At 34.5% G+C, this 21,432-nt stretch overlaps 1 protein-coding gene across 4 annotated transcripts in view; it reads right to left on the reverse strand.

Moving 5' to 3' along the window:
• Positions 1-6,763: 6,763 nt before the first annotated feature.
• The window catches only part of LOC113227625 (probable nuclear hormone receptor HR3), a 149,334-nt gene continuing 134,665 nt past the window's right edge, over positions 6,764-21,432 (reverse strand). For 3 of the 4 annotated variants that reach the window (XM_026460594.1, XM_026460592.1, XM_026460593.1), the window contains exons 5-11: positions 18,879-19,078; positions 11,876-11,990; positions 11,400-11,554; positions 11,181-11,289; positions 9,772-9,890; positions 7,982-8,132; positions 6,764-7,310 (exon numbers count right to left, since the gene is read on the reverse strand). In XM_026460594.1, coding sequence (XP_026316379.1) covers positions 7,184-7,310; positions 7,982-8,132; positions 9,772-9,890; positions 11,181-11,289; positions 11,400-11,554; positions 11,876-11,990; positions 18,879-19,078 — 976 coding nt within the window. In that variant the 3' untranslated portion in view covers positions 6,764-7,183. Of the gene's footprint in view, positions 7,311-7,981; positions 8,133-9,009; positions 9,443-9,771; positions 9,891-11,180; positions 11,290-11,399; positions 11,555-11,875; positions 11,991-18,878; positions 19,079-21,432 lie in introns of those variants that run through there. The other variant, XM_026460595.1, reaches the window with a different exon arrangement.

Here is a 21,432-nt window from a genome sequence, read left to right on the forward strand (position 1 = left end):
TGTTCCATATCTCCGAAGTGGAGTCCCATATTGGTAAACTATACTCATAAACATTTAGACGTACGCTAAAAAAAATTAAATTATGTTAACAACGTTCAACGTTGTCTGACCAAGTATTCCAGAACGTTTAATTTGCAAAAAGAATTACTTCAATCGTCTTTTTTTTACGATTAAAATTATTACCCACATATAGCAGAAAATTTCATTTGAAAAAAGAATGACTTCAATCGTCTTTTGTTTTCGACTGAAACCATTGGCCACATAATATGCTAGAACGTTTCATTTGAAAAAAGAATTACTTCAATCGTCTTTTGTTTTCGATTGAAATTATTGGCCGCATATAGCAGAACATTTCATTTGAAAAAAGAATGACTTCAATCGTCTTTTGTTTTCGATTGAAACCATTGGCCACATAATATGCCAGAACGTTTCATTTGAAAAAAGAATTACTTTAATCGTCTTTTTTTTTCGATTAAAATTATTGCCCGCATATAACAGAACATTTCATTTGAAAAAAGAGTGACTTCAATCGTCTTTTGTTTTCGATTGAAACCATTGGCCACATAATTTGCAAGAACGTTTCATTTGAAAAAAGAATGATATCAATCGTCTTTTGTTTTCTATTAAACGTCCTAGTATATGTGGTCAATGGTTTATATGAATGTTGTTAGCATAATTAAACCTTTTATTAGCGTGCCTCTAAATATGTCCTTGGGTATATTAGTTATCGTTCTTGTCTCATTAACTGTCGTAGCTGACATTCTTGTCGTAACATAGTAAGTCGTACGATTTTACTCAACTTACCACACATTAGAGCATTTCACACCCTTATGTAATAAGGCCACGTCTGTATAACGACAATTCTTCATGAGAACGGATTAAAGACTCTACGAACAAAAGCAGTCCATAAATAGAGAGTTACTGTTTCATGTAGATCAATAATGTAGTTCGTATTATTGTTATGATTTTCATGAATGTATGATCCCTTTTAAGGTATCATCACATGTAACATTGTTATACCAAGATTATGTTTTTAAGATTTTTTTTTTGTAAAAATGTTTTTTCAAATATAAAGATATATTTTAACTTATTTTGCTTCTTTTTAACTCTATTCGCAAAATTATTACTACTGAAAAAACGAATAACGTTGTTTTGCCTTGATAAGAACTGAAATATTCTTATAATAACGAAATTATAAAACACTGTACTGGGTTTTGCAGTGTTTGCTTTCGTAAATTGGACTTAGTATCAGTATTTATACAAAATATCATGATATTTTATTAGCATGATATTCAAATATTGCTCGTGAAAATACTCCACTAGTAAGTCGGTCTGTAGCTCAGCTGGTCAAAGCAGTAGTCCCCGGTTTGGCAAATGGACGTTGGTTCTAGTCCAGTCAATCGAAGAAATTTTTATCAATAATAATTATACTATGTGTATCTTTTTATTAACCAACTTTAAAAAAGAATGGATTTTTTCAATTCGATTCCATTTTTTTTTCAAAACTTGGCATATAGATGTAATTCTACAAACCTTTATGGACGGTTTACTTTTTATAAAAAAGTTACAATTATTTTATAATATGAATATTGCTCATTGTTACTATAGGATGTGAAGTGCTAACAAATGTTCTACAAAGTTGCGAAATGTTAGTTACGACAGTTAACCAGATGAGAGACGTCATATAGCCACTAACGAATGGTACCGACTGTACATTACCTCAAACAAGAGTTTCTAGAGGCGCTCTGTGCAAGTTTCACTTCTGGTCATATCATTATTATCATTCTCTTACTATAGGCAATAAGTGTCAATTCTGTAGCACAAATTTTGAAAACTAAAATTATATTACGGGTCGTACCTATACACTGAGATCATCTTTACAGTGACTATGACAACAAACAGTCACTAGATACAGATGTGGTGATTATACATTAGACATCGGAAATCACAAATACTTCCGAATCCACGTTCTTAGGTTTTTTTTTTATTATTTTTTATTTTTTACATAAGACAACGTAATTAACTTAAACTAAAATTTGTTTATGTAAAAACTGCTATTACAAAAACCCGCCATGTTGTGTCTGACATTTCTAAGTTTTTAAGATTTTGTTACACTTTTTGAAAATACACGTTTTAGAAAGAGAGTGCTATATTATATTCCATAAAACTATCTCTATGATTAATTCCCGTAATCACTTTATATGTGGAATCCAAAAATTAACATCATTCTGTAAACGAGAAAAAAAATGGCGAGTTTTCGTAGATACAGTTTTTAACGCTTTTTTCTATAAAAGTATAAATGCGCATTTGATCATTCATCTCACGCATGGAACTTGCACACCTAAATAATACCTACTCACTCACGTTTGGGAAAGGCCGGGGTTACATCGTTCAGGGAATAAGCCTGCAGGCAGGGATTTCCACTCTTTAGCAGTCCGCCATATAAATACAGAAGCGTACAGTTTCGTGCACTGGCACGAAGCGGTACGCTTCCACATTTATATGGACTGCCTTAGAATATCCACAACATCCACAGCCTCAAGAATTGGACGTAGTTAAGCAAAAAGGATCCAATCCACAAAAATTGTCAGGAAAAAAAATCCAACACATAAACATAAATAAATATATCTGAAGTTACATGATATTACATGATTGGAAAATAAAACAAGAGTGAGAAACACTTTTAAACTTCAAACTGCCATATCTCGAAAGTGAGTGGATGTAGATTGGATCCTTTTTGTTTAACTACGTCCTAATTTTTAGTGTGCGTATACTATCTTTTGTATTTCTTAATTATTTCTTACTCGTTTAAACTGATGGCTTTGGGTAATGCTCTATAAATACAATAAAAAAATAAATTAACAATAATTATAATGTCGGTATATAACATGACTGTCAGAGTTTACGACGTCTTATTTTATTTATTCATTGTTTGATCAATATTCAGTCTCTTTGCCGGCACAGAAATTTGACATAAAATCATTTAAATCATTCTATAATTTTAAAAATTATTATGTAATCGTTTTGAATATCCGTGGTCTCGGTCAACTACAAGGAGCCTGAATTCGACTGTACGTTTTTTTGCATGTATGTTACGCGATAACTTTGTGAACCGACTTTGATGATTTTTTTGTTGGAAAGAGGGTGCCTCTGATGTGGTCCCATTTAAATGTGAAGAAAATTTTCCACCTCTAACAGAGGCAAACTGGGCCATGAAAGACTTTTGAGTTCGGTTTTATCAGTACTCTCTGCTAAGATTATTAAAAGTAACAATTTGTTTCTGCAATAGTCTGTGAATGTTTATGTTGTCAGTAGATTTTCCTCACAGCCTAGTCGAAATTCACCGGTCAAATTTTGAGTAATGCACGCGTGTCTTTCCTAACCTGACATTCAATCAATCACCATTGGAATCATCGATTGTATCGATAGAGTCACCAACGTCATAAATCGATTTCACTACAGCAACAGTTTTAGTCCTCGAAAATTAGTTTTAAAAATAAGCGCACAGACAGAATTGACACTTATTCTTCGAAAGTGTGATTGACAACTGTCAAAATATTGTCAAAAACAAATGTAAAAATATATATAATATATATTTAATTGCTTTTTAACCGAACTAATTTGAACCACCCGTATAATTTTATTACTCTCTATATAATAATGTGATCTCTCTATTTATGTATTAATAATAACTATATTATGAATATATTAATATAATTATGTATATATAGAACAAAAATATATGTGCTATACCACTGCATTTTAAAAACAAAAAACAACTAAGGTAAAAAAAGAAAATAAAACAAAAAAATTATAGACAATAACAGATTGCTTTATTTAACAAAAAATATATACCTATATTATATAGAAATTGAAACAACATTTTTCACATGAATTCAAGATTGTAAATCATCGAGCGCATGTTGGAAAATTTGTTTTTCTTTTGATTTAATAGAATAGATGTAAAAATTAAATTAACCCATTGAACCTTATATGGTATGTAATGTAATATAAAATACATAATGATTATTAACTATTTACAAAATACAGTTAAGATTTTTATATTTTTTTAAATTTAAACCAGTCTATAGTAAAGGCTATCCGACAAAACTTAGCGTAAATGTTAGAAAAATTACTATTAATAATATTCTAATTGAATAGCAGGCAATTTCATGAATAAAAAAAGTAAATTTATCAAAAATCATATTTATATCATTAATACGTACAAACAGTTTTGCGTAAAGCTTGTAAGGGACATTTTGTTTAGTTTTCGGAAGCAATAAATAAAAAAAAAGGTTTGAAAAAAAAATGTCATAAATCATTCCCCTTACTATATATATCGTATCTGCTATTTTTGACTGTTATTAACGTACGGTCTGACACAGCATTCAAAAGCGAACATTCACCAAAAATCGACGTCCTTCTGCTTCGGCGTTTACCTTTTTTTAGATAAGTGCTAAATATAAAATAGCGTTGAAAAATTTTTTGTCTACTAGTTGCGACAGCTACGTGCGATTGGACACCATATTAGGTGCGGAAAGCTATCATCTAAGCATAATTATCGTCGCTTATGTTGTTTGATAGCACAAGTACTGTTTAATGTCATCTATTCGATCGCCAGCCACACAACAAAAAAATGTTAAATACTGAACCGAAAGTACCAGATACACCATCACTTTCATACACGCTTATGTTTATGTAGTTCCGAAATCATCAAGTAGTGCAACACTATAGTTCCATTAGCAGTAAATAATTCATTTAACGTTTTATAATTATTAGTTCTTGTATTTTATAGAATATGTAACGACCACGTCCTATATCAATTATTAATATTTTATTTTTATAATTTATTATTGCACAAAACACCTAAGTTGATAGAAATCGTATGTCTGACAGAGCAGTAATATATAATTAGTTGTTATTTTTGTCCTGTGAGTAGACATCAATTGCAATCAAGTGCCGCGTTGCAGAAAAAAGATATCTGTCAGAATTGACAGAAGTGACAGTGCTACTGGAAAATAGGTGCACCAAGTGTATAGCACCAGTCGGGTTATATTATTGCATCCTTATAGTAGTAAAGGTAATAAATAACAAAATCAAAAAAGGCGGGATTTTGTACTTACGCATTTTAAACAAATTAATTTTTAACATAAGCATTTTGAGTTGATATTTGTTACTTTATACGCTTATGGCTGTATAACCAATGCTCAATAAATAAAAAAATGGATATCAAACATAGCGTTACCTACGACCAACACTAGATGGCGTTATGTGTAGCTTCTTAGTTCAAATTCAAGATCATAAATACCTGGCTTCAAATATTAGTACAATTAAGTCTTTATTTTCTATATATTTTTGTTATCTAGTGCTGTAAAGAAATTAACTCAATTTTTGGAAATAATGTCTATTATTTCCGTTTTCTTTGTATAATGTTTACAAATTATATTACCATTTCTATGGTGTTACCACACAACGAACGCCTGTTTCTGATGAAGTAACTGCGTGAGACGCATAGTCCTATTCGTTTTCAAAAGTAAAATATCTACTTATTTTATAAATTTAATATAACTTAATGATATAATGTGAAGACCTTTCCGAAAGTAAGGTACACTGAAAAATTTATCCAATGCCGGTTACTCAGTTTGTCAGGAGAAAGACGGCATTATTGTGTGACACAAATGTGTGAGTTTGACGTCTATTATATATATATTGGCTAAATACCATTTCTACTTATTTTTAGGTTTGAAATAAAAATTATACTTGATAAATTTATAAAATTAATTATTTGTATCCAAACCAGGTCAAATGTCAATCTCAAAAAAATCACAAACTATTGTTTCCACAAAGATTTTCTACGGGTTTATTTAGTTTTCTCACTGCTTGTCATTTCCGGTGAAAAATTAACGAATCGCCATAGATAATTATCAAAGAAAATAATAAAATATCTTGATAATTTTGAACCCTGATCAAAAATACAATTTTGTCTTACGTGTTCTGTAAATTGTACTTTCGAATGAAACAACTTTGTACTTTATTATTTTTTGAATACAACGTATTTTTATTATGCGTTTAATTTTTTTAAATATTATGCAGAACGATTGTGATATTCCCAAAAAATGGCACCCAAGCGTAGAGACGTGCAAAGTGAAAATGAGATCACGTTAAAATAAAAATTGCCTGCTAATAATTAATAATTTTATGGAGTTTTGTTAATCATAATGTTTGAATGAAAGTTTTGATCAATGCACCTCTTTTTATATTACGTCTGTCTTAATTATTATTATAAATTACTTGTTTAATATGATTTGAAATAGTTCTCGTGTACTTTTTGACTTATAAAAACAAAAGTCAACGCAATATTACAAAATGGGCAGTATCATTTATGTCTATATTACAACTTATACAGTAACCTACTTCGAAGAAAAAAACATCAATAATAATAATCATTTGAAATAAATAACAAGATACAATTCTCTTTAAAAAAAAACTGTTAAAAATTATAAAAAAAAAGACCTATTCAACTTTTACTTAAACGAATTGTGTGTTCTTTAACTGTCTACTCCACTTTATATCTTTTATTATTTCTTAATAAAAACTCTACTTCTATTTATTATTATATCTTTATATAATAATAATTATTATTTCTTCATCAAAGTTAGATACACTTTATGATAATTATATATTACCACGCCTATGCTATATATAATACAAAACAAAGTATATATAACTTTATTATGCATTTTTATATAAATATAGACGCAAAATCAGGTTCTTTACGCGCTCCCAAGGCTCTACGTATGCATTGTAAATTATAACAAAGAAAAATATTTATATGATTCTTATATTCATATAAAGCTAAAGGCACCAATATATAAATATTACGAATTAAATAAACATTTTAAACATTATTTTATTGTACGTACGTACCTATATGTAATAATAACAGTCTCAAAGTACATACATACAATTTTTATAAATAGGTTAACAAATTAATATAAGTGCCTTTATTTTTATATTTTCAAAACCACCGTCAACTGTTTCGACCGCCATTTTGTGAAGCATGAAGACAAGATGGCGGACTGACACTTGCAGGTAGAGAATAGCTGTCAAGTCTTTAAATAACGTGTCTTTGCAGGGAAAGAATGATTAGACAAGTCCGTGAAGGGAGAGGGTGTTATAATGTTTATGTGTGTGTGTAATCTAGTACGCTGTCTAAAGAAAACAGTTCCTTGTAAAGCGCTGGGAATACGTGGTGAGGATGCGCTGCTTTGAAACGACACAGCGCCTCCAAGTGCATCAGCGATAGATCTCTGTAAAAAGAAAAAAAAAACAAAACATAAATATTATTTAACCGTCAATATTTGATAAACTTTAATCGCTGAAGTTAGAAGTAGCAAGTGACGGTACCAACAAGTCGTGCGCCTGTTGGTAAGCGACACGCCTGTCCATAACAGTTGCAGTGCCATTCAGAGCTTTAAATCGCAAAGGTCTTAAGGGCACTGCCACTGCGCCCGTCACCCTGAGACATAAGTTAACAAGTCCCATATGCCTGTAATTTCACCAGCACTCTTACTCTTTAAAACCAGAACGCAGTAATACTAACATTACTGTTTGGCGGCAGAAACAGGTAAGGTGGCAGTACCTCCCTGGACGAACTCTTTCTCAAGGAGTTCTACTGCATATTTAGATATGATTTATAATGACGTAACGATAAAGTGTTTGTTATCGTATCTTTGTATTTGGTTTTTCAACGACTTTCTACTCGTAGCGCCATCTATGAAAAATCTTATGTATTTCATCACCCAGTTAGATACCCTTACAGCTACCAGCCCTGGCTAGAGATATCGCTATTCGTATTTAATTTTTTTTTATTGAATTGATATTCAATTATTTTATGTGAAATTACTCCACTAGTTTGTCATAATTATTAATACAAAGATCGAACACTCAGAAAAATATCAATTTATTATAGAACAAATACCTGAATGTGGGTATCTTCGCCAACAAATTATCCAGAACTGTGACGTCACCCTTGATCGGCGCGTGATTGGTCTCGATCTCGTGACGCATTGCAGCCATAGACATGTTGAAGAGACACTGGATCTCGGGGTTGCCGCGGACGCCATGTCTCTCTGGAAGATTTTGGAAGTCAAAATCAATTTTTTCTCATAGAGGGCATTTGGAACGCTTCATGATTTAGTGTTAGCAACATTCTATATACATAAATAATTGCAAATTATAAACTTCAGGCGCGAATAGATATCTTTCTTTGTTTTGAACGTACTTGAACCAGAAGTATAAAATTTTGAAATCAATTAATTTTAAACACTTTAAGAGCATCATAAATATAATTGATTTGTAATAGACGGATTGATTCAATTAATTCTGATAAAGTTTTATCGAAACACTGAAAATGTTAGTCAAAAGATAGTTTTCTGTGCGAAATTTTAGCTTAACCACGGTTTTCAATATGGTTATGTCGTATTATGAAAGATAATGCGTGGAAAATCAAAACCGTTACGTGACTGAATTGTCAGTTGCGCTACCAACTTATAATCCTTGAGGGTTCTCATTATTGCATGAATTGTATTTCCTAAAAAATTTAAAGTTAAGTAACAATTTAGAGGTACAAAAATAATAGGTACTACTTTAATTCTGTACCTATAAAGTACCATAAGTAGTTAGGTAATATTGTCAGTTCTATGCCTCCAAAGATACGTAGGTGTGAAATATTTTAATTCTGTAGACACTTATAAGAGGTAGTTCCAATCTTTGGGAGGTACAAGTTCAGTTCTGTGCCTACAAAAGTAATTCATATGAATAAAACGTGACATTTAAATTCTGTACCTCTAATAATGTCAGTACAGAGTATTAAAAACACCGACCTCAAAAGTCATCCATCCCATAGTTTGCCACAACCAGTGAAATATTTTCTTCAAATTTAAATGAGACTGATACGATCTTTCTGACTTCCAACAAAAGGAGAATCATCAAAATCGGTTCACAGTTATAGCGTACCATGCATACAAACAAAAAAAGAACAAGAAAACGTACAGTCGCATTGAGTACCTACTCCTTTTTTTGAAGACAGTTAAAAATAACTTTTTATGAGCAACAACACAAAATCAATGCGTCCAAAGTGAGCTCTAATTGGTACAAAATTAGATTTATATTCAGCCACGTTTGCGATCAGATACTTAAGCCACATTACAACAAATTTATGGGCAACCATATTGAAAATCGAAGTTCAATGTAAAAATAACATAAAGGCCTGATGAGTGATGATCGATGACGGTGAAAATGATCTTCGTGATGATCTCGATGGTGGATGAATCTTTCCTGGTGATACCTTAACGATATCTTTCTTTCTTTGTTTATCTTTATTATCTCTTGGGCCATTTTGTTCTTGGTATAAACCTGGTGTTGATAAGCTCTCAGGATTCTGCATTACAAGTTTATTTTACATACAGAATATTTGCTTTAAAATGTTATGAGTGCTTTTAAAAATTTTGAGAAAGATAATTTATGATTTGGGGTTAAATGGAGAGCGGAAAGTGAAAATAAAGGTGGATGCGCACTATAAGCGCCGTTTACGCCGCATTCGAACGGCATGCTATTGTTTACACAGAAATATAGCAAGGTTAAGACTTAAAAGTAAATTATTTTTTTCTTCTAGTTAGCATTTTCAAATACAGTCTAATTGCAATGCTGCAAGGCGTACGTGTCCGTATCCACCACAAACATGAAATACAAATATGCAGTGCTACCAACCTGGCCAGAGTAGCACAAGACTCTGGTATAACGCCAATTCGGTCTCAGTCAATTTGAGTCGCGCGATCGTCTTTGCCGCGTCGAAGATGCCTACCACTAGATTCATATCTCGAGGGTCACTGGAAAAAAAAAACAGGACACTACTATCACAATGGTCCATTTCCTCGGCAACCACTTCTTTACGATTGAAGATCGTGCTTGTGGAGTGCAATTACAGAAGATATTACTTCATCGGCTTCAGTCAACCTCATTGCTACGTATATAATATAAATAATTTAAGTTCTTTTCCAATCTATTATAACATTTTTGCCACATAATTTATTTTAGTCAGTTAAGTCAAATTATTTATTAATAAGACTTGTGTTTAGTTGTATTGTATTATGTAAGTAATACTCATGCTTACTTTCCTTTAATTCTTTATTCTATTATTTTTTTATAATATAACGTGACGGGACGAACAAGTCGTGCGCCTGATGGTAAGATACACACCTGTCCATAACAGTTGCAGTGCCACTCAGAGCTTTAAATGCAAAGATCTGAGGGGCACTGCCACTGCGCCCGTCACTCTGAGACATAAGTTGACAAGTCCCATATGCCTGTGATTTCACCAGCACCCTTCTTACCCTTCAAAGGAACACAGTAATGCTGACATTACTACTTGACGGCAGAAATAGGTACAGTGGCAGTATTCTAAGTACAGAAAGTAACTCTTTCACAAGGAGCTCTACTACGACTAAATTAGATACTAAATTATTAAAACCACGTCTAGTCACATGACCGATATAGGAAGAGATGCGTCGGTAGCATATAGGACGTATACAGCCGGATTTAATGACGGCTTTACGAAACTGCATTGCAACAGTGGTGTGCTCTGCGGTTGTAAGGATTAACACACACCAAATGTCATGAAGAGGTAAACAGCTCAACTGCACCTTTATTACAGAAGAGACGCTCGTGACGATCGATGATGCGTCAAAATCATAAGAGAAGATAATTTTACTAGAGAGTCTTTATATACCAATACATGAATATATTAAATTTTTTTATAATATCAAGTGACGGGGTGAAAAAGTGCGCCTAATGGTAAGCTTCACGCTTGTCAATAGTAGTTGCAATGCCAATCAGACCTATGACGATGTAAATGTAACACCGTCACAGAGCTTTAAATAGTAAAGGTCTGAGAGCCACTGCCACAGCCGACCGTCACCCTGAGACATAAGTTGACAAGGCCCATACGCCTGTAATTTCACCAGTATGTAATATTTCACCCTTCAAGACAGCAAGACAGTAATGCTGACATTACTGCTTGGCGACCTACCCTGGACGAAGTAAAGATAAAGATGTAGAGCTTCTTGTGAAAGATAGGTTCATAATATGGTGTTTGATTGAGAGAGATGGATCATACTTACCGTGCATGCACGCACTCTCTGATCGGCAGCACAACATCGCCGTACAGCACTTGCTCGCGATTCACGTCAATTAGTCTCGACAGGCGCACGATCGCCAGCTCGAACGAGCCTGCAATTGCATAATATGTAAATTTAAAAATATGGACTTTATTTGACCAACATAAATATAAAAAATGATCTTCATGACCTGAACAAAAGGTGTACAAAGCCAAGACTTACCAGACTTGAGCAGCAGTATCTGATCATCCTGGGACAACTTCATAAAGCCAGGAATGAGCTTGGCGAACTCAATGATGTTCTGAATCATGCTTGTTAGCTTATCCGCGCAGTCGAGCCACACTTCCTCGTAGGTCATCGAGTTGTAGTACAGCAACCTGCGATTGGTCAATGTATTGATTAGATTGTAAAGCATGTTGAATATTGTGTACAACTGCGAATTTGTTCACTACTTCCATTACTTTAAAAAGTTTCTTGTATGCATTAATTAGTCATACATCTTTTCAAACACAAACGTCTTTTCTTTCTTTCTTTTTTCTTTCTATTTATATACCTATAACATTGCATCACTAAGATTAATGTGCCTTTATTGCATGTCTTCGAAGGTTTGTTTAAACGTCAGGCATTCAAGTTTCGTAAGGAGAGTTTTAGGCCTACCACGGTCTCCGTTTTTTTTAAGATTAAAGGTGAACACTCACTTGGAGACATCCGGCGGTTTCCGGAACATCTCGTGTATGTACTCCAGCTTGGGGTTGGTGTTGGCGTGGGCCTCGGCCAGACTCTTTACCAGGACCTTGCTGATGTCGCCTTCGGCTGGAAAAAAAAACTTTTTGTCAGGAATATAATTTTTAAAATATTATAATAACCATACACGTTATAGTGATATTAATAAAACATAATGTTTAATTAATTTTAAAAATAAATATAAATAAAAACCATTTTATTTCAGGCGACAATGACCCTACATACAGTCAAGATCAAAATAACATAATCCGGATTTAAAAAATCAATAAAAAGTTATTAAAAATTAAATAAAATAAAATGGAACAAAATTGAAATAAAATGAAATAAAAGTCAAAATTCTAATTAAAATTACAAGTGCATAGTTTACTGATATCCAAATCGATTGCCTTCATAACCTGTACAATAGCGGGCATGCTTATCACAATAATGCCGAATATAGGGGCAATCTAAACTGCCAGCTATCATAGCCAGGACGATATTGGGGCCGTACCCTGCGCACCAGTAATGTGCACCTTTTAGAATCATAATGTTTCTCTAATCTTGATGTCGCTGAATATTAATTCATCCGATTTTGTGGCCGCCCTAATGAAGGAATTATGTGACTAATAAAACAAAAGTAAGTCGTAAAAAAATTAAAGTTTGTTTCCATCCTCCAAGCCAAAACTTCATGGAACTATAAGCCCCATTGACCTACCAACATACTGCTATCCTGAATTTACTCATACTATAAATTTAAGACGTAGGTAAAGCTAGCAAAATAAAAAAATACCAAAGCCTGGCTGTATGGTTTAAAACCTTTGCCTTTCCATAACGGAAAGAACTTCAAAAACAACACTGAAATCATTGACTTACAATTATATGGACGTCGGGTCCGCGCTAAAAAGTGTCCGCACTTGTAAGGCGCTAAAATCGTATACAGAGCGCGACACTCCGCTTTAGTCTTCATTTGTTCGACTGACAGCGCGATACTGCGATGATATTACAATTTAAATTTCGAATAGGTTGACTTGGGACATTTTTTTCGTGATTTTTGTATTAGACCCGTCGTCCATTTATTTGTAAGTCAATGACTGAAATATTCTAAATTAATTTTAGGACTGAAGACTTGCGTATGCCTATTTTTATTAAAAAGAAGAAGAAAAATTTATCAAGACTTGGCTGTATGGTGTCAAACCTTTACCTGTTCCTGTACAGAAAGAATAGAAAAAAAAACAATAACGAAAACAAAAAAAACAGTAGGTACCAAAAAAAAAAAGAAAAACAATAAAATGTCAATTCATCAATAGGCTTACAGAATATTTAAACAATGAAACATTTCTTCACGATAAGGCATGTGTCTTTTATAGTACAATGGAGCCGTTAACCGCTGCCCTATTGACTGCGTGCTTTATCCTCTGCGGACGTAAGTTCATACGATTTTTTAGCCAAAATCACAGCTATGATTTAGTACTTTGAATAGTTACGAATAAAGCCTATTTTAGGAGGGACAAAAAGCTGTGTTCCACCGTTAAGGGAAAAGATATATCATAATAATAAAATCACACTCCTGAATGTGATAAGGCCGCATCTGAAAAATGATAATTTATTAATACAAAGATCGAACATTTAGAAAAAATTCCTTCGATCGGGCCGGACTCGCACCGACGTCTCCTACCAAACCGTGGCAGACACTATGCCAACTAAGCCACGGAACGAACCGGCGGACCTCACGAATTTTTCTATGTGCTTGTTTGCCGGACCTTTTGTATTTGGTTTTTCAACGACTTTTTAGCGGTGATCTATGAGAAATCCATGAAAATATTTCGTCACCCAATTAGATACCTTTACAGCTACCAGTCATGGCTAGAGATGTCACGTATCTAAAACTTCACGTACGTACAGGGTTGTTTGAAAAATACTAATAACAGCAGGACTATATTACTAACATCATAAACAACAACTGTTGTTCCATGACTTTTATAAAACGTAATAAATATACCAAAAGTTTATCTGCGTGGTAATAAGGTTGCAAGTTCAAACGTGCAAGCGTTTTAAGTGTGTAAGAGCTATTACACATGCGCAACTATAAGCAGCAATAAGTGAAATCTAATAAATCTGAAAAATCATGGAACGAAAGTTGTTGTTTGCGATATTAGTAATACAGTTATACGATATTGTTATTTTTTACAAATATCCTATTATTTTTATTACTTTTGACGTATCACATGTCTATATGATCCCCTTCAAAATCAGAACGCTCACAGCTTTCACAAGGAGCTCTTTTGCTACTCAAAATTTGTGCTTGATATTCTCAAAACATCTCAAATAAGCCTCTTGTGATTGATTCAATTAAGAAGTGTGATTGGTTCAATTAAGAAGAGTGATTGATTCGATTAAGAAGTGTATGATGATTCTAAAAACCGAATTTTCTTTACAGCATGCTGGATTCCCTTCTGTTTATACCCTTTGCCTGTGATTATAGTAAGGCGGGATATTGGAACAGAAGAATTACCATCTTTAAGAAAGAATAGACAAGGAGCGTATAGAGTTATGGTATGTTGTTATTTAATAACACGACTGCTGGAACCAGTGTGAGCTTTGGTGGTAGGGGACAAACATCGAGTATATAACCAGAAATAGAGACTAAATGTCATGTAATTTGTTTGAAAACTATTCTGCCAAATCATTACGGAGATAACTGCGATTCTGATCCGATTGGCCAGCCCAAATTTGAAACAATTGACGGGTGTCGTCAATATTTCAATTCGACCAGTTTAACTTGAGCTTTGCTATAATGGACGAAAATTGAAAAATGACATTAAATATTTAATTACCTACGAAATGTGATTCCGTTTGTTTTGTACCCACCATCACCGAACCACCACCGAATGGAACAGACTCCCATTGTTAGAGATATTATCTTTATTACAATAAATACAGAATATATTTGGAATATACGGAGACGTACACACAGGTCAGTTGTCGGCGCTGTACTATTTCAGTTTTCTAATTTGTGATTTCAGTACAAACGAAAGTTGATATTTAAAAGTGATATAAAGTCCATCTGCCTGATGAGTTGCCAGGGACGGATGGCGTTTATTTCGTCTCTATTTCTGGTTACATACTCGATGGGAACAGAGTACAGTAAACACGGTTAATAATTACGCCTTAGTAAGGTTGCTTCTTCATTGAGGGGACAACGGCATGTCCCTACTGCGGTTTGAGTATCACTGCATTTTCGCGTCCCGAAAAAAGAAAAGTCGAAACTAGGTGTGTTCTTAAAAATCCCGGGAACCTTTGTACTAGATTGCGACAGTACAGAAATTGTACTCCTCGTGCGACTCTATGTACTCCCCCTATCATGCTCTTGTTGAATCTATTATAAATCACTGTATGGGAACGTATGGTACTACCGACGTGACACATCTTAACAAAATTAGGTCACTCCAAATACGGTTCTTAAAGCTGTTAGGTGATAAGAAGGTGCGGAGAGAGTGTACTTGAGAGTGTTATTTAAAATAAGTTTTGCCAAATATTGCACGAATATTCAAGTCATGAATATAAAGTACCAAAAAATTATAATTATCCAACAAGACAAGCAATGATGGGCAGCTATGAAACTTTTAAAACAAATAAAGTATATGGTAAAAGAACTAAGGACTATTTAATTCCAACATTGTTTAACTGTCTTCCGTCACACTTAAAAAACATTAAAGGTACTAAAAATACTGTAAAAATGAAATAAAAAAATATTTGTTAGATACAATGCAGGTAATTGAAAAGCTGTAATGTCGATAACTGAATGTAATGTTTATGAGACTGTAATATTAAGCGTAGCAACCAAACTCTCCCGATAAACTTTTATGAAGTTTGGGAGAACCTTATTTTAGCAGCAAGTATGCGCAAGATGTGATGAAACGTGCCTTTTGTGGCTGTCACAATACAGATAGGTTAAAAACACAAATCGTGTAACATGGTGAACCGCGTAAAGCGTTGACCCTATCCCAAACCTTCTATAATACATATGTATAGTAGTCGGACAGTTAAAAATCGCTCAGAGATCTATATGAATAGACAAGGAATGAGGTTATCCCAGAGAGAACCAAAGTCGTTGACATAGCTGGTAGAATAAGCAAGCTGAAATGGCCGTGGGCTGGCCATATCTGTCGAAGAATCGGCAACGGGGAAGCGAGTTCTTGAGTGAAGACCACGGCTCGGCAAACGTAATGTGAGACGCCCTCTGGCCAGATGGACAGACAATTTGCGACCGGGTGAAATGGCGCGCATTGGGAGGGCTTATGTCCGCGATAGGTTCGTAGTAACTATTAGAATTTCGTCCTCTGAGGTCTTGTGATTGGAATGACTAACTGCAATATGCTCATTTGTTTCAGATAAACGACGTCGAGTATTTCCTCACAGAAATGTCTAGACACGGATTTTCTATAAAAAAAATTAATCCATACAGCCACGCATAAATGATTTTATCATCTAAATCATTGTTTCAATTTAAGTTGGTTTGATTGTCACTTTTTTTTATACCATCAAGTGACGGGACGAACAAGCCGTGCGCCTGAGGTAAGCTACACGCCTGCTCAAAACAGTTAGTGCCTCTCAGAGCTTTAAATCGCAATAATCTGAGGGGCACTACCACTGCGCCCGCCACCCTGAGACATGTTGACAAGTCCCATGTGCCTGTAATTTCACCAGCACCCTTACCCTTCAAACCGGAACACAGTAATGCTGACATTACTGCTTGGCGGCAGACATGAGTAAGGTGGCAGTACTTCCCTGGACGAGGAACTCTACTACGTTCATAGGAAATGGAAACTATTTTTCGGATTTCATTTGTTTTCGTAAGTAAAAACTCGACCTATACTTTTTTGTGAATTGTTCCATATCACGTATTATGTTTATGTAATGTTACTAATAAATAAAAAATGACAATTATCCACAAAATTTATCTTGAACAAAATCACCTAGCTTATTTTTAATAACAGAAAAAGTGCACGTCTATTTCAAGAAAACAATCACTACTCTACTAGGTAGAAGATATAGCAAGTGTACATATATTCTAGAAATTTTTATATCAATATTCTAGAAAATAATAGCAAAACAAGACAGCTGTAGCAAAAATAAATAACTTAAGACACTAAGTTGTTAACAATCGGGTTACACAAACACCTATACGACGCTAAAACATCGAAATCAACTCTAGAAAAACTAAAAATACTGTGCAACTATTTTTTAAACGTCTCTCGATAATATTCGTATTTCCTAACGCACCCGAATTTAATATCCATTATTCTCCAAATATGCGGAGTAGTAGAAGATGCATATTCTTGTCACTGAGATCTGAACGGTACGAGCAACAGAGGGCGGTGTTGACGACAGAACTGCAGATTAAGCAAACATCCGTAGGTGCCATAATTTGTTAACTGGAATCCCCATACGAAACAGGCAAAAAGACTTACTATTTTGTTGAATTTACATTAGATATTTAAGCTTTAAGGTTACGATGGATCTGATATATACGTCGTATAAAAGTTCCTAAATAAATAAAGTTGAAAACAATATTTGTATATTTCCCTTTCAAGCCAGTTAAGTAAAATTAAGATTAGTAGCGACTTCCAAATTGATTGAATGCGTCCAGTTTGCACTAAGTGCAAAGAGCAACTGACACAAATCCGACGACAGCCGAAGATTGCCGAGACGTATTAAAATAATAATTGTGCTGTACAATAATGTCAACGAAATAAACAATTGGACAACAAATGCAACCAATAAAAACAAGGCAACAAACTTCGACTTATAAAAATCTACAATGTGACAACTTCAACAACTTACAGGGCAAATCTTCATTGGAACTATGGCTGCCTTGATGTCTTCTATTAGAGATAGCGTTGGGGTTCACCATGCCCATGCCACTCATGTTCAAATTCAACGGATCTAACAACCTTGAGTGACCACTGCTAGAGGTCAGATCATCAGGACTTAGTTCCTCGCTGGTCAAGGAAACTGAACTTTGCCCGCTGACCAAGACTGACGTCTGAATGTCCATAGGGCTGTGCTGAATTGTTGACGGACTGTGCAGAAAGGTTGTCGAGTCAACATAACTGGCCACTAAGTTATCAACGCCAATAGATGTCTCCGGTTTGATCTCTTGTTTGATATTAATGACGCCAGGCGATTGTATACGTTCCTGCTTATATCTGTCGAAGTCTATACGAGAGCGAGATATGTCAATGGTGCCCAGAGTTGTCGTTGATGTTGTTGACGTGGTTGTTGATGTTGATCCGCTCGGTCGGACGATTGTTGTTTCTTTTTGTTGATCTTCTAGGGATGGAAAATTGTTAGTGTAGGATGTTTTGCTTTAGGTTAGTACAGAAGACAAACTAAACACCTTATTTCAAACGCGTAGAGTCTGGTTTTGAACGTGGTAACAAACAACCCTTATCTTATACAATTTGTAGACTTTTTTGAGATATTTTTCCGATGTTTGTACAATACAATAACGGTTAAATATAGATAGTTGTCGGAGACGTTGTAAATTACTTTATAATTTTATATGGCAAAGTGTACAGCGCTCCCTAACAGTCAAGAAAGAAGTATTTTGTATAATAGTCGCCAGCGACATCTGTTACTGAGAGTCGTAACTAGACCTTTTTTCCTAAAGAGAAAGTATTTATTTTTGAGATGTTTTATTGAACTATAATTCAAGTTATGTAGATTTTAAAACTTTCTTGGTTACTCACTAAATGATTATCACTAATTTCAGGTTTCTTACCACGGTATGACTTTTTCCCTAAATTTCGGAACGGTCACGGGTTGACATGGAGCGTGCAACCGTCCCGAATTATCGGGAAAGTAAAAAGAAGTCTTACCGTGGTAAGAAACCTAAAATTAGTGATAATCGTAATTCAAGTTCTTTCAGTATTTTAAAGTATGCGGAAAACGAAAGACAGACAAAATATCACTTACCATGCCCAATAAAATCAGTGTCCAAAAATCCTCCGGTCTGTTTCGGCTCGTACGCAGTAGTTGAGTCAACGAAGGGATCGGCTGATCCGTCATATTGCTGCGGTTGCTGCGCCTGTGGCTGAATGCTCATGTTGGAATTGAGTGCGGGGCCAGCGTTTGTATAGCCGTACGACGAAAGGGGCGACCCGTAGCCAGGGTAGCTGAAAGAAATGAAAGAGTGCCAATTAATAATTGAGATATTCATTCTAACAGGGGGCCTACTTTCGTTCTATGTCCGACATCTGTCCGAAACAATTACTGTCAAACATTGACTTACAATTATATGGACGTCGGGTCCGCGCTAAAAAGTGTCCGCACTTGTAAGACGCTAAAATCGTATACAGAGCGCGACACTCCGCTTTAGTCTTCATTTGTTCTACTGACAGCGCGATACTGCGATGACATAACAATTTAAATTTCGAATAGGTTGACTTGGGACATTTTTTTCGTGGTTTTTGTATTAGACCCGTCGTCCATTTATTTGTAAGTCAATGCTGTCAAACAAGTTTTTTTTTAATAATATTAAGTGACGGGACGAACAAGTCTTGTAAGTGATTTTTATAGTTAAATTAATGTTTACACTTTTTGTAAGTTTCTTTTTACTCTGCAATAATTTATTGTGCATGCACTGTCGGTCTATAATGGACTGTGCACTTAGTTTTAAGTTTTTTTTTGCATGTATATTTTCTGACATTTTATTGGTTGTTGACTGGCCAAATAAATAAAAAAAAAGAAAAAGTCGGGCGCCTGATGGTAAGCTACACGCCTGTCCATAACAGTTGCAGTGCCACTGAACTTTAACCACTTACCCTTCAAAACCGAAACACAATAATGCTGATATTACTGCTTGGTGGCAGAAATAGGTAAGGTGGCAATACTACTAGTAACCTGGACGGACTCTTTCACAAGGAGCTCTACTGCTACTAAATACTGATTTATTCGCATTTTTTATCCTTTCGCATTTTTAATATTTTTAGAACATTTAATACATTCTATAGCAAATTATACAAAATTGTAGGGTCCTGTCATTGTCTTACAATTATATGGACGTCGGGTCCGCGCTAAAAAGTGTCCGAACTTATAGGGCGTTAAAATCGTATACAGAGCGTCATTCACGCTCTAGTCTTCGTTTGTTCGACTGACAGCGAAGCAAGCAAAATTAGACAGTACTGCGATGACATTACAATTTAAATTCAACGTTTTAGCTTTTTCATATTCCTTGACATGTCACTACGTTTAAATAGGTTGACTTGGGACATTTTTTTCGTGGTTTTTGTATTAGACCCGTCGTCCATTTATTTGTAAGTCAATGGATCCTGTACTTTGCTTTCATTAGCAGTTTTGTAACTTTTCTAGCCGATTTTAGTATTTTTCTCATAATTGCAACTTTGGTGCAGTTCAGTGCAAAATGTTAAGATAAAAGAAGCGTCAGAAAAAAATGAACATTATTGATGAACAATTAACAAAAATAACAAATGATTACCTGAACGGATCAATCGAATTAAGTGTTGTCAAGTACGAAGCTTCATTCCCATCATGTATCTATAAATTTGGTCAAGTACTGCTAAAATTATTTGACAGATGGCGACGAAATTTAAGGTTGGAAATCAACGCTACGCTAATACAACGGATGTAGTAAACGATCGTAGTCTAGAAAGCGGCGTCAAGAATCACGTCATTACCGCGAGATTATCAAAGATAACTTAAACTCTTGAAAGTCCTCGTCAAAACGAATCATGAGCCCAGACACAAGGCTGTAGACTGTTGAGATAGAGGTTACCATAACATTTTATATTGCATCCAATCAATAATCCCTTAGAAAATATTCGTTGATCTTTTCATAATTCAATGAAGATATCGATTTGTCATAATACAAATAGATATGACAAGAATTGATAATGTTTATTATCGGACTAAACATTAATAGGACCTCCTATAAGTTTCCTTGGTTTGATACTTATTAGATTAATGTTTAATACAAGACAAATTCAACGGCAAAGTTCCTAAAGAAAAAACTATAAAACTTGTAAGTGAAAAATTGCAATCCATTAAAAAGTAATTACAACGCCATCTATGAACAGTTCTAAGAATCTGTTAGAATTACTACTCGACACTAGACGACGCTACGCGTCGTACCGTTACTCAAGACGAGACGTTTAATGGTTCCCGTTAGCTGTAATGACAAAGTCTCAAGACACGAATGGAGTCTTGTTTAACAGTAATAGATTGCGGGAAAACGGTAAAACACCTTAATGCTTTTGATGCGGTGGATTGTCCTACTTTGACGGAGATCTCTGTCGGTTTAGAGATGTTAACTGGCATGTATGAGAATGCTACACTAGAGTGAGACAAATGTGTTAGCAAAGCATTGTGCCTTCTTTTTTGAGGACCGTGTCGATTGCCCTCCAATGTCGACTCTACCCGAATCGTTTGTAGGAAAAACCTTATTGTGAGTATCAAATCTTTCTTGAAGGCATCGCATCAGATGACCAAACATTCCCTTGCTGTTCTCTAT

Source organism: Hyposmocoma kahamanoa, unplaced genomic scaffold, assembly GCF_003589595.1.
Source record: "Hyposmocoma kahamanoa isolate Upper Pololo Valley unplaced genomic scaffold, ASM358959v1 211, whole genome shotgun sequence".
NCBI classification, from domain to species: domain Eukaryota; kingdom Metazoa; phylum Arthropoda; class Insecta; order Lepidoptera; family Cosmopterigidae; genus Hyposmocoma; species Hyposmocoma kahamanoa.